This window comes from Episyrphus balteatus, chromosome 2, assembly GCF_945859705.1.
Source record: "Episyrphus balteatus chromosome 2, idEpiBalt1.1, whole genome shotgun sequence".
Classification (NCBI taxonomy): domain Eukaryota; kingdom Metazoa; phylum Arthropoda; class Insecta; order Diptera; family Syrphidae; genus Episyrphus; species Episyrphus balteatus.
The window spans coordinates 19,524,464-19,539,951 of NC_079135.1; the positions used below are offsets into that span (position 1 = coordinate 19,524,464).

At 28.0% G+C, this 15,488-nt stretch overlaps 1 protein-coding gene across 1 annotated transcript in view; it reads left to right on the top strand.

Moving 5' to 3' along the window:
• Positions 1-15,488, top strand: part of LOC129910587 (uncharacterized) — a 242,443-nt gene that overhangs the window by 110,635 nt on the left and 116,320 nt on the right. The window contains exon 6 of the mRNA XM_055988016.1: positions 4,583-4,687. Coding sequence (XP_055843991.1) covers positions 4,583-4,687 — 105 coding nt within the window. The remainder of the gene's footprint in view (positions 1-4,582; positions 4,688-15,488) is intronic.

Below are 15,488 nucleotides of genomic sequence, written 5' to 3' on the forward strand. Positions count from 1 at the left end.
GGGAGTGGATGAAAAAAAAACCCTTATCAAAATATACTTTTTATATTGGCATGCAAAACAAATAGAAGGAAATATAAAACAAAGGGTTGACTATGTTGAGTAGGTAGATGAGGATGAGGTCTTTTTTTTCTAGCCATAGATATTGGATGTTAAAACGAATAAGCTTTTAAGTTATATCCATTATTTTATGAGTTGTTGTTTTTTTTTTTTTTGTTCTAGGTATTTTTGATTAGGTAGGTGGGAATTTTGTTGGGATTCATAACACCTTGTAATAGTAAAATTAAAAAAAAAAAAGTTGAATTAGGTAGATTTTCGAAAATGCCCTTTAGAGCCAAGTTAAATAAATATTACCCAAAAAAAAAAGGGTTTGAGTTTAATTAAATACCAATAGATATAATTGCTTTTTTTACAACCAATTCAGTTAGGCTGATTTCTCTCTAGGTTATCTACCTACATGGAAATTTTTCCAAAATAATAAAAGCCTGGATGGATGAACTTTTTTTTAAATACTCTTTGAGAGTTTTCAAAAATTCAAGTGCTAGTTGTATGTGTGAAGTATTTTTAAAATCGTCCATAGGAATACTAATATATTAAACCTTGAAGTTGGTGATCTCAAATTAAAGATTTCAGATGATTTTTGAGAATTGATGATAGCCTGCGAAACGACTTAATAATAATCATATAGGAAAAGTGTTTTACTTGTCTTTAAAACTCAGTCAAAAACGTGTTTTTTTTTCAATAAAGTGCATATTGATTGTCGATTAGTGGCAAGTATTAAAGATATAAAATAAGTATTAATTTTTGTCTAAGACGTATTTAAAATTTTTTTTTTCGTGCTAAGTTACTTCAGAATATTTAAATATTTGACAAAATTTGTAATAAGGATTATTGTTATTTGCAAATATTATACTACTCATATTTCCATTAGACTGGGCCAAAAAACTAAAATATTTTTTTTTTTGAAAGTTACTTCGAAAATCTTGTTCAGGATGATGAAAAAAAAATTTGGTGAAAATTTGAGCCGTTAAAAAAAATTTTAAGAGGTCTATCATCGGTGTTTTTTTTTTTTTTATACATGATATGATGTTTTACAACAGAACTGCTAGACGATCAAAGTAAAAAAAATTTCTGTTCATTGTTTCTTATATAAAATTAAATTTCCTACAAAAAAGATCTAATTGAAAATTTTCGTCAGACGAGCCGTATTCGAGTAATTAAGCTTTTTAAATCGAAGTGTTTTTTCAATTTGCCTGTTTCACTTTGGAATTTTGTGATGAGCAAATAAGTGAATAGAAAAATAAAACCACGACAGATTCTTATAGGAAATTTAATTTTCTACAAAAAAGGTCTTGTAGTAATTTTCCCTAAATTGAGTTTTGAAGAAGTTATTCACGATTTAAATCGAGAAAAAAATTAAAAAATCAATTTTCAATTTCAAAATATTCTAATTCACTGAAAATTCAATATTTTCAAATTAGCAAGATGTTTTCTTGTAGGGAATTAAACGTTCTATAAAAAGTTCCTTGGGAGCAAATTAATTGCTTTAACCGCAGGTGGCCATGGCACAGAGGAATAAGTAGATGACTTCAGAGCCAGACATCGTGGGTTCGAGCCCAACGGTCGGCTCAGAAGTTTTTTCTAAATCGCCAGCTTAACTGAAGCCACCTGTGCGATAATATGAGACAATTTTCAACTATGTCTCCTCCTCTGTGCCACGTAGTTCTATGTTATATGTTCTTTCTTTGTGTCTATCTGTCCTTCTCTTTGTCATTGTCTGGTGTTGTCTCAGCCAAATGGCCTCAGTTGCCGCGCTGATAAGTGTCAGTAGTTCGTACATTCATGTACGAAGTACTATGTATATAATAAAAATAATAATAATAATAAATGGTACACTGAGGGAAAAAACCCAACGTAAAATGAAATATGTTCAACGTTGATTTAATGTTGAAAAAACTAGCATGAAACATCTTTAAATTAAAATTGAAACAACAACGTAAGAATTTTTTTTATTTTTTTCGGACTTCAGCTTTTGTTGCATTTTACCACTCGTATTTTCAACAGTGAGATAGCACTGTAACCAAAGAGTTGTAGGTTCGATCCTCAGCAGCGCCCATTTTTTCTTTTTTTTTTTTAATAAATTGATGCTTTTTTTTAAAGTTGAAACAACTTTGATTTAAAGATGTTTTATAACGGTAAACCACTTTAAACTAACGATGTTCTACTTTGATTTTAAAATTTTCGTCTTCAACGCAAAATCATTCCGAAAAATAGTTGAATCAACGTGGTTTTTGTTGATTTTAAATTATTGTTTTTTCCCTCAGAGTAGCTTAAAAAAAATTTGTGTTGACAAAATATCAATTGAAAAAAAAAAATATTTATTACAAATACAAAAAAAATGTACTGCCACTGAAAAATATTTGCAATGAAAATAATTTTTTTTATTTCAAATAAAAATATTTTGAATTAAAAAATTTTATTGCAAATAAAAAATTTTCAGCATTGCATAAAATATTTTTACTTGCGATATAGGTACTATATATCAAGTTATGCATTCGTACAAAAAAAAAAGTTGAGATAACATATTTCCATGACATTACGATGGTAGAGAATGCCAAAAAAGTGGATCCCGGAAGTCCGTCTGTCTGTCTGTCTGTCAGTCTGTCTGTATAAGGAGCTACAGCCTAAACGGATTAACCGATTAATGTCAAACTTGGTATGTAGCGTTATTTGGTGACTCTCCAGAGGTTTTTTTTGGAATTAATTTTTTTGGAACAAAAATAACGGTACTTGTCATATACCGATTTTAGTAAAATTAAAATATCTCGAAAACGGCTCCAACGATTTTGTTTAAAAAATTCAAATGTTAATTTTAAGCTAAGCTCTATCTTTAAATGAAAAAAATTTTTTTTTGAAAATCATTATTAACGGTACCTGCCATAGAACCGTTTTTTTTTTTTAAATCCGATTATCTCCGAAACTGCTTATTCGATTTAAATAACGAAACTTTTTGTGAAGAAGCATTTATATAATTTAAATAAAATAAAATTTCCAAAAAAATAATTTGTTAATTTTTAAAAAAAATTTGAAATTTTTCTTTTGAAAAATCAAATTTTCGAAAACAGGACATTGAATTTTTTTAAATTTCATTTTAAGATGCTGATTAATGATTTCTACAAAATGGCATACCAATTTTATTTTAAAACTTTTTTTCCAAAAAATTATGTATTTATAAAAAATTAGTTTTTTAAAAAACGGCTCTAACGATTTTGAAATTTAAAAAATTAAAAATGCATGTTATTATATCAATCAAAACTGCATACTTGTTTTGGAGGGCGATTTAATTTCAGATTTTATTTTTTTTTTTAAATGAATTTTATTTTTTTCAAAATTTCTATATAAAAAGTCTTAAAAATTTAAGCAACTTTAACTCTCTTTTTTATCTTTAATATATTTCTTTTCAATATGCCTGATGATAGTTTCTTAAAGACTGCAAAAAACAAAGGAAAGAAATTCACTTGCAAATAGTTCGTAAAATATAAGCTTTTTTTCGTTTAGTTTATTTTTTGTGGTATCTTATAAAATATTGTATAAATTAATGTATGAAATAAATTGAAATTGAATTTGTTTTTTTTTTTTCACCACGCCCAAAAATGAATGAGTTTTATAAAATTTTGCAACATTTGGACTCCTTTTTCTACTTTGGAATTTTGTTTAAATTCTTTAAAAATGAAAAGTTAATTGAAGTAATAACCTGAATACAACACCCATTTGGTTTAGTTTCTTACTTAAGTTTTTTTTTTATTTTTCATTTTTTTTTGCTTACTCTGTCGCCATTTTCCATTTTACCTTCTGCTAAAAATAAACTGTTTGTCACACTACTCTACTCGACTTATTGAAATTCTCCATTTTAAGAAATCTGAATAGCAAATAATAATAAAGTTTTTGACAACTAAATTCACAGTAAGAATAATTGTTTGACGGTTTGTCATTTAACATTTTTTCATATTCTAAGAAGCTAAAAAAAAAATGTATATTAACATAGTACAAAAATTTAAATTTTATTAAAATTTCTTAAAACATTTATTTGAGTAAATTATTTTCTTAAAAATTTCTTGAACCTCATAAAATACAAAAAAAAAAAAAAAATAGACATTATTTTTGTACCATAGAAAAAACCCCAAAAAAAAAATATAATCTTCCTTCCGCTACTTCTACACGAAGTTCATAAAAATAAAATTAAATTCACTGGAATTAAATCACAGTTCTCTTTTTTTTTCATGAGTTGCCACTTCATTAATTTTTCTTTATTATGTTTGTGTGTGTAATAATGTGATTTTTAGTTTGATGTAAAAGAGTCCTTCCTTTTTGTCTGATACCCATGTATAAATATTTCTTTTTTTTTTTATTATTATTTTTATTGGTCCGGAAGAAGACAATGAAAAACCAAGAAAAAGAGAGAGAGAGGAAAAAATAAAAAAACACAAAATAGCCAAACAATTTAACCTAAAATTTTTTTGATTTTTTATTTTTTCTGTGTATTAATGTTGTCCTTTTTTTTCGGTATTTTTTTCTCAATTTACAGCTTAGCGAGTTGGGGCGACCTTTTACAGGCGGTTCATGGTGTGGCAAAGCAACCGGACCACAGCTGTATTTTAGCGAAACATCAACTGTGACAGCATCCGTTAAGGTGAGACAAAACATAATAATATTTATCTTTTTTTTTGGGTATTTTTTTTTTTAACTGAAAAGAGATAAACAATTGTTTTGAAACAGAATGAAACTCCAGCAACAAAAAATGTAACTCATCTCGGTTAAATATTTAACCGGGAATAATGTCCTTGCTGTGATGTTGGTTGGTTATTGTATAAAGCTCTCTCAATGGGGGGTAAATTCTCTAGAGAAAAAAAAAATGGGAAAGGGTATAAAATTTATTATCAAACAAAAAAAAATACCCCATAAATTTCGAAAGAACAATGAAATATACTGCCAGTTTGCGTGCCCCGTTTACAGAGTCCAACTTAAAACCAATTTGAATGTATATACGCTCGTAAATTCATCTGGCAAAATAATAATAATGAAAGTACCGGAAGTAAAAAATATGCTACTACCTGGCTTCTTTATTATTATGGGCAATACCAATTTTGGGTTGGATTTTGTTGCTCCTACAGCAACAACATCCCTTTCCCACTTCATTCAAAATTAATCATCGCCTACACTTTTTTTTGGGTAAATAATAACCCCAAAAACTATCACCCCATTCATGACTGAGTAATGAAGCACCCTAGTGGCAGAGAGGAGTATCATCAATATTATGGCTTTCAAAGGGGGAGTAGGGTACCCCAATTCGAGAATAAAGTGGTCATCTATGTAATCTTCTTGTCTGCGTATATAAAACACCATTCCTATCAACACACTTTCTACACACACACACACACATAGAAATTCAAATAGATCCTTTTTCTTTAATTTGAACACAGCAATTTCGGACGAGAGAGAATGAAAGTTCATGCTGCTCGTCCGTTATCCGTTTCCGTTGTTGTTTGGAACAAACGTTTTTATTGGCAAGGGGCATTAACAGCCATTTTATTTGTATTCTGGTCAATGTTATACACTAGGATCAGGATGTGTTGTTTTCCATATCAAACAGCAGCAGAAACAGAAGCAGGTGTGAGTTAGTAGAGGGGGTGTGTGTGTGTGTTGTTTGTAGTACTATGTTGTGGTGGGTCTTGTTAAATAAATTTTTTTTTTCTTTCCCTTTTTCGTTTTTTTTTTGTGTCATGTTATGTTTGGTTTTTATTATAAAGGTTTTTTTTTTTTGGGGGAATAACTGGGTTCGTTACGTCATTGGCAAGGTATTTTGTGTAACCACACACAGAGGGTCTGTTTTCTGTTTGACCAAGTTATCGTTACATATACAATATAGCCAACCTAACTGGTATAACATATTTTTAAACCATGATTGGTGTTGGTATGGAAAATATATTGTACAAAAACAGAGAGGCTAACAGAGAGTCTGCAAAAATTGTGGTCACTGTCTCTGATTGGATATATGTATTTTTTTTTTTCTAGAATATAAACTATTTTCAAAAATAACAAAAAAAATTCCATTTGTAAAATATTGCTGATGACATATTGAAAGTTTTATATTTCTACCAATTGAAGGTAGGTTCCTATAGCAAATGAAATTTAAACTTTATTTTTTTTTACACACTTCCAATTTGTGAGTTTATATGGGATACAGGTACCTCCTGTAGGTACCTTTATATTACATATCTGTGCTATGCAAATAAAACATAGAATTAAAGTGGTGACTCGTTTTTTGTAAATTAAAAACGCTTATTTTTAGTTCAAATTGGTTTAAAAAATCAGGAAAAGAGGTTGTCTGTAAAGCCGGTTTGCAGACGATGATTTTACGTGATAACGTCGTAAGAAAACAGGTTGCGTGCTTTTGAATAAAATGAGTCAGTTGAACCGTTTATTTATTTCAAACAATCATAATTTACAAGAAGAAGCTAAAAAAAATTACATAATTTTCTTTTCTCATTTATATATTAATTTTTTTTATTTTAAAAATTACAAAAAAAATTATACCATTAAAAAGCCAAATATTTCTTCTAAAGAATAAAACCATTTTTCAAATAACTTCTTATGAAAAAGTGAAAAAATCACTTCCATCACCCAAAAATCTATTTTTTGATATAACAACCTATAATAAATTTTATACCACCTGAAAGCTTATTGCTTCATAGTGGAGTAACTAAAGCTCAAAAATTGGCTATATTAGGGAACCCGCCCGAACAGCTTAGATTTTGATGATCTTTTTTTTCAAACGTCGGTAATTAAAAATACTTTAAAGTCTATAGATTAAAAATTGCCGGTGTTGCCGTTTTGATTTTTTTAAATTTAATTGAAGATTTTTGTGAATAAAAACAAATTTTTTTCGAAAATTTTTCTTAAATTTCATAAATTAATTGATGCCAAAAGATTGTCTAGGAAATTCAAGGAAAAAAAATATATGGAAGTGAGGGACCATCTTCCATAGTTCAAGCGCTAGATGCAATTTTCTTATTAATTGACTTCAAACACAAAAAAAAATATTTGAACACAACGGCAACACCTACAATATTCAAATATACATTTTTAAAAGCTAGAAGCATAGTCATGTATGTAAAATTAAAATTAAGTTAATTGAATGAACGGCTTTTGAAAGAATGGTAATTGAACTCAGATTTTTGAAAAAAAAAAAATTATTGAAAAAATTTTAACATGTCGTTTTTCAAACTTGGCAGTAATATAAAATGCATTTATTTTCAAATTTTTCTGGCCGCATTTATTATGATTTCAAATTATAAAAGGAAATGTCAATATGTATTACGGTTTATGAAAAAAATTAAAAAGTATTTCATTTTCTAAGAACTTTTTTTAATAAAAGTTTTGAAAAAAAATGTAACTTATTTTTTTTTTAAAGTTCAACATCTAAACAAAAAATTATTTTTTATTCATTTAATAACCCTAACTGTTGAAAGTTAAATAGCAAAAATTTAAAGTTCCTATTTACCACAGTCTTTGAGAAAATTAATTATTTCAATGCAAAAATTCAATTTTAATAAAAAAAAACCATTGAAATTGAAGTAATTTTTCATTTTTTTTTTTTTTCAAAAGTGTGATATATTTTACCTTTTTTGCTTTGAAATTCAACTGATAATATTTATGGCCAAAAATTTTTTTTAAATAAATTCATATTTTATTAGAAAAAGTTTGAAAAAAGTCATTTTAAATTTTTCTAATAACATTTTTTTTTGAATTCGGAGTTTGAGGACCATTTTTTCAAAAAGTCTTGATTAAATTTAGTGGATTTAAATTTAAGAGATAAGAATGAGCTTCTGGCTTTTTAAAAATGTATTTTAAAATATTGTAGGTGTTGCCGTTGTTTTCAAAATATTTTTTTTGTGTTTGAGGTCAGAATGTTAGAAAATTGCATTTATCGCTTAAACGATGGAAGATTGTCCCTTACTGCCTTATATATATTTTCCTTAAATTACCTAGAGAATCTTTTGCTATCATTTGTTTTATGAAATTTAAGCAAAAAAAATGGTTTTGTTAAAAAAAAATTTAATTTTAATTTTAAAAAACAATACGGCAACACCGGCAATTTTTAATCTATAGACTTTAAAGTATTTTTAATTACCTACGTTAGAAAAAAAAAAATCGTCAAAATCAGAGCTGTTCGGCCGGGTTCCCTAATAATTTGCTTTAGTTACTCTACTATCAGCTCAAAATACATATATCGATCATGTCTATTAGACATCTACAAAAAGAGCTAGAATTTTTTGAACTCTATCAATTTTCATCAATTGATTGAGGTATTTCTGAAGTTTTTTAATTTAACATTGTGTAGCTTGTAGTGAATGTTTAGTTATGTGTGATAAATCAAATGAAAGGTTATATCATCACTCAATAAAGTTAAATCAAATTCGTATCTGCTCTAGATCAAAAGATATTATCTGTTTAAAAATAGAACTTTATTTTAAAATTGTGACTACGAAATTGATTGAAATTTACAAATATAGTCCTGTCTATTATCTATAAACAATATAAACTTCATTTATTTATCTGTTGAAGAAAAAAAGATACAAATAAAAAACCATTAAAAACGGTAAAAAAAACTTGGGACAAAAAACTTGTCTCTCTCGTTATTCGGTCAAAAATCATTTTAAAATACCAATTTTGCACATTTATGCGCACAATCATAAACTGCATATTCTATAAGTTTGAGATTTTTTTAGGGCTACGAAAAATTAAAAAAAAATAAAAACTCACCCAAAAATGCCCCAAAATAAGCAGATGTTTTCAAAAATTCATATTTCAAAACGCAGAGACTTAAAAAAAAATCCGTATGAGAATCCTAATTTTTTGTTATTATCTTTCGAATGGCGTTTTTCAAATTGTCAAAAAAAATTTTCCCTACCTATAATCACTACTTCGTCAAAGGTCTACTTCATGTTTTAGTTTTTGAAAACCATTTATTACTCGGTTTTGAAATATTTTAAAATTTTTTTCAATACCATTGTGAGTCTAATATTAAATTTGTCTATTAATTAAAAAAAAATTCAACTCTTTACATTGTCGCGTTTAGAAAATAGCCAATTTTTTGCAATTTTGTTTTACCCCTATTTACCCTATTAAAAGATAGAATTTTTTAAAATTCTTCAAATGTATTTAATTTTAGGTTATTATCTTTTTAATAAGCTATTGAAGATTTTTGTATCTCTAATAGTTTATTTTTAATTTTGAATTGAAATTATTACCGCACTGCGAAAGTGCGAGAGTGGAACGGGAGTAAATGGCTTCACTTTTATGTGGTGGCTGCCATGGTTCATCGATTTATAAGACGTTATCGCGTCAAAAAGTGCCAACCTTGTCAAACTTAGATTTTCATTTTTATGTCTCAAAAGATTCAAAAATAGCTTTCCGTCAAAAGTTTTTGGAAGTTTCTTCGGATTGTATTTTCTTATAGTTCTAAATTTACTTCTTAGAACAATAATAATAGGTGATTTTGTATTTCCTTTAAACTCTTACTTATTAAGCATCTGCAAGACATTTTGTTCTAGTGGGTGCCTTACAACTTCAAATTCAAATGACGGCTCTGGAGCACCTAATCCGAAAATTCCAATTAGCTCTGATTTACCATAATTGGTACCATAATTTTTTTACCTTAATTTTTACTGGAATGGTTAAGTGTGGCTCTGGCCAAGAAAGACAAAAACTGTTATCACTGATTGGTTTGGTCATAAAAGACTGTTGGTCTGAATTATATCTTTTGCAGCCATCTATTTAATATGCTACTGTCGTCTTAAGATTTGGTTCCTAAATAATACCGTAGGGTCTGAGGCAAGTTCGTTCAGTAGAATACACATCAATTATGCAAGTTTCAAACTCAAAAGAGATTTTGTGAATATCACTAATTCATGTCCTATGCCGTTGCGTTATCCCATTATAATGGATCTAGTGGAAGGAGGATTACTTCAGAAATTTCAACTGTTTGTTAACCACCCTAATACCAGCTTGCATACCAAAAATTAGCGTGTAAAAATTTTTTCCTTTGAAAAATCTAATTCTTCTTATTTTTTCAAAATGAATCTTATTAGTCGTTTTTTTTTGTTAAATTTTTTTCTTACATAAATACGCAGGAACATTGTATCAGCAACAAAAATCCACACAGTTACAAAATAGTTATTAAAAAAAAAAAAAACCAAACGTTTGCTAAAGTCAAACAAATTGTCCAAAATAAAAACTCTAAACAAATCCTACTTGTTTGAAAAAAGAAAAAAAAAAAATACTCAAAAGGAAATCCCATTCACTCTCAAGGCTAAGGCAATCAACATTGACACGTCCGTCAGTTAAAATCTAAAAACTCCTCATGGAAATTCAAAGAGAGAGAAGTAAATTCGTAAAATCCAAAAACTGACTCTATGGGCTAACAATGATGACGTGTTGATTGATAACACAGGAATTGATTTGTTTGTATAAACCCATCGTTAGAGCCCTTTTGGCTTCTTTCATTCATACAAAAAAAAAAAACAACCTCCCTCGATTATAGAGCGATGATTCCCTATAACTCCCTTTTTTTGTATTTTCCTCTCCTCTCTCATAAAGCTTAACGTCAGTTGCATGCTGAATCACCATCATATATCCAATCCAAAAGTTTGTTAAATATTCTGCTGATGTAAACCAAAGCTAAGAAATAAAAAACAACACAAAAAACTTTTTATGTTGGCACGAACAATAGTCGAACTTAGTAGGCACACACGCATATAAACCTCCACCTTGTGCGTTTTGTGTGAACATACAAAATGCTGGAATTCAAAAAAGGACACCTTCACTTTGAGTACAGAAATATGAGAGTGTAGGTAATACCAAACGAAAATGTTTCTGACGTGCACATTCCATTTAAATTGAAGAGATCGAAATAAACACACTTGGATTTGCGTGGCTATCTAGCTTGTATACGTGCTATCTGCAGAGTATCGAGATTCGACATGATATAGAATATAAATAGAGGTAGGTTCATTTATACTCGTTAGAGCTCGCAATATGATTTTACTCCTATCGGACCATACAAATATTTTGTGGTTGCCAGCTTAAAATTTTGCCTGCCATATTTTCTTCTTATTATTTCTTATAATTTATAACTCTAAGAATGCATTTTAAGTATTATTTTATAATTTTTGTCACAGTGCCGGCGGCGGTTACATTATATTTATCAATCCAGAAGTTTAAACTAAATCGGTCACTGGGGTGTATGAGCAACATTTTTTTTTTATGATTTTCTTCTAAAAAACTAGTTAAATTTCAACGAATTAAAAAAAAAAATAATTTTTTGAATTTTAAAATCTAAAAAATTAATTTCACGTAAAAATTACGTTCTATTAAAAATGCAATTATCAATCATTTCTTCGAAATTTTGGTTTAAAAAAAAAAAAAAATAGTATAAGAAATTATTTTTAATTAATTAAAACCTGGTAAAGTTTCACCATTTAGTAATGCTTCTTTTTTGCGTTTTGTTGGCAAGATTTTGTCAGTATCTATTAATAGAAAACGCTTACCCGTGTTGTATATCATAGAGAAATATAGGAATTTCGAATTTGCACTTTCTATGTTGTTTATAAACAAATAATTGCCCATTAATCACCACGAGGAGGTAGGTAAGGCAAGCACTTCGCCGTGGCTTGAAATTGTTTTGCTGCCCTAAGCCAGATTAAGAAATCTCAGCAATAAACCGATTGGATCCTTAAGGTTAAACAATTGAAAGGTCCAGATAAGAAACAGCACAAGTCTTTTCCAACTCTTTCCGAGAAAAAAGCAATTCATGAGAAAGTTAAACACTATACAAATAATCGGTTCAAAGAAAAAAGAAAAAAATATGGAATTGTTGAAAGAATTTAGAAGAATTCATTTGAAAAATATATAATGAGGTATAATCTTTTTCATGCTACTTATGAAAACATTCTCAAAGCTTTAAAAAATCACAGATGCCAAGTTTGAAGAGCTCCGATAACGAGTCAGTTTTGAAATTGTCATTTTTTGCGATAAGCTGCTATTTTTTGTTCGCAGCTGTATAATACAATTCTTAGAATCGCGATATCTCACGAATGGTAACTCTTAGGAAAAAAATCATACACTGAGGGAAAAAAACGCAAAGCGAAATGCAGTATAGTCAACGTTGATTTAACGTTGAAAAAAGTAACATGAAACATCTTTAAATTAAATTTGAAACAACGTAAAAAAATTTTCAATTTTTGTCGCACTTTAGCTATTGTTGCATTTTATCACCCTAATTTAGATAGGACGTTGGTAAAGCATTCGCCTAGAGACCCAAGAGTTGTAGGTTCAATCTCCAGTGGCTGCCAATTTTTTTCTTTTTTACTTGCGATATAGGTACTATAGGGTAAGTTTAGGATTCGTAAAAAAAAAACGAACTCGAGATAACAATTTTACATGACATTACGATGATGGATAATGCCAAAAAGAGTGGGTCCGGCAATTCTGTCTGTCTGTCTGTGTGTCTGTCTCTATCTGGAGCTGCAGCCTAAACGAGTGAAGTGATTTTCTTCAAACTTGGTAGTTAGCAGTTTTTGGGGATTCCCTAGAGGGGAAATTGAAATTTTTTTGTATGATCAAAACTAACGGTACCTGCCATATAACGGAAATAGAAAAGTTAATTTTTTTCAAAAACGGCTCTAACGATTTTGATTAAATATATTATGTATTATTTTTTGCACCGTTATTAGCGGTACCTGTCATAGAACGGTTTTTTTTTCGATTCTGAATATCTCGTACAAAATTAACCCGATTTCAATGAAAATTTTTATACAAAAGTGTTTAAGTAAAGGTAATATTTAAATTTTCAAAAAACGCATTTTTGGATTTTTAAAAAGTATTTCAAAATTTTTTTTGAAAAATCAATTTTTTGAAAACGGATCTATGAAAAATTTTGAAATTTAGTTTTTATGTGTAGGTAAATTAATTATTTCTTAAAAATGACATACCAACTTTTTTTTTTTGAAAAATGTGAGAAATTTTTTATACCTATATATAAAATAATTTTTTTAAAAAATGGCTCCAACGATTTTCGAAATTTTTTTTCTAAAAATACATTTTTATACAAGTAATAAAATGGCATACTTGGTTTTTTTTAAAACATCATTTTAAACGGTGTTTAATTAATTGTAAAAACAGATTTTATTTTTTTACACTACCTATGAAATTTCTTGAAAATATCAAATTTTTCCTAATTTTCTTGAATAAAAAGCTTTAACATTAGAGTTACTTTAAACATTAGAGCAAGTACGTGCGACCCCAGTCGTGCATTTTATTTTATTTAAATTGATGTTTGAAACAACTTTGATTTAAGTATGTTTTGTAACTATAAACCACTTTTAAATTAACGAAGTTCTACCTTGATTTTAAAATTTTCGTCTTAAACGCAAAATCATTCAAAAAAATAGTTGAATCAACGTGGTTTTCGTTGATTTTAAGTTGTTTTTTCCCTCAGTGTACAGACTATTTTTGTGGAAAATCTTATGATCTACATCTTTGGCTAAAGTTTTTTTTGTTGATAAACCTTACCGTTTTCGAAAAAAAAATCCAAAAAACCTCAAATTTTGACGTTTGACCTCGAATAACTTTTGTTGCACACATAGGATCGATGGTGATTTTATACACTTTGTTTGTAATGGTGAACCCTAGCTCTCCACCAAAATTTGACTTTCCGGCAGTTTTTTTTATTTGACCACAATTTTTATGTCTAAATTGACCGGACTAAAAGTTCTATTTTTTAAATGTACCTAATAAAAAAAACAAAATTACCAATGAGTTGAAATACACGCATCTTAATCCATTTTTTGATTTTAAATATTTTATTATTGATATTTGCAATGTCTCAAAAAAAAAAAAATGGACTTTGAGAGATTTTAATGAATGATGATTTTTTGATGTTCTTTTCTTAAAAAAAACAATATAACATCAGTTATTTTCGGACCAGATGAACATTTTCAAAAATAGTGATAATAAGTTGTGTAACGTATTATTATTCAGCAAAATTTGTATCAAACATTTTGCATCAAATTCCTTTTTGGAAAGGTAGCTTTAGCTTGTGAAGAAATGATGCAAGTGCATTACATTTTTATTTAACCTGAGTAGGGATTTCTTCCAAGTTCTTCGAAATGGCAAGAAAAAGATTTTCAAACTTTTCTATAATAATTTTAAAATTCTGTTGCTTTTTTCGAAATTTTCTTGATCCAAGTTTGTTGAATGAAAAATTTTGTGTGCACTTTAAGTGACTGAAATTCTAAGAACGAAACAGGCAAGTTGTTTAATAATTTAAAGTAATTTGTTATTTCCTTATTTTACAAGTTTTGAACGTATACGTTATACATAGTTTATAAAACTGCACCAGCATACTTTCTTAGAATTCATTTTCTCAAAATATCTTCATCATGAAATTTTAAAGTTCATGGAAGCAGAGGATAAAACACGTATACGAAAATATTGTTACACTAAAAAGTGTTATTGATTTGAATACCAGCATTATGTTTTATGTTGCTCTTGAAACTTGTACCAATAAATGAAAGTCGAATTCTAAAAAGAACCTTCAGCCAACTGATTACACAAGTTTTCAAAAAAAATAAAATTTTTTTGGACACCAACTGCCGTTATACTTTTCGTATAGATTTGAGCCCAGAAAAATCGAAAATCTTATCTTAGAAAATATTTATAGATAGGTTTTCGAGATATGATTTTTCAAAGTTTTTTGTAGTTGTTCTTCCCAGCATACTTAGTATTCGGGTTATATCTTGAGTAATAAACGACTAATCCGAACAAAAAAGCCGGGCGCCTGAAAGCTGAGTAAATAAACAAGAAACACTAGAACAACTTTTCTGGGTCACTCGAGATGTTTAAGTGCAATGTATTGAAACATTTTAAAAAAATCGATTCTTTTAAAGGAAAATTTTGCAAAAAAAAATGTATTACTGAAAGAAAAACCAAAATCGTTTGAATCCTCAAAGTTTAAATTTTTCATGTGTAGTACACTTTTTGGCTGAGACAAAAACATAATTTTCTTCAAAATCTATCGATAAATTATTATAATGATATGACCATTTTTGTAACGCTTAATATTTTCGACTTTTTTTTTGTTACTTTTTGAGTTTTTGTCTATAACTTGAAAAGCAAGCCGAATTTGAAAATTTGTATTAGGTAATTTTTTGTAGATAATTAGATTTCCTATCGATATGTATCCTTTAAACAAAAAAATATTGTAAAAAACTTAAGAAAAACTATTCAAAAAAGGGGGAAAAAACAAATTTTTTATGTTTTTACTAAATAGTCTATTTTTATCCTTTAAGCATTTATAGATATTGATCATGTAAAGAAAAAAGAAGATATTTTATCTTTCAAAATAATGGTCAATAAAATTGAATACGGCG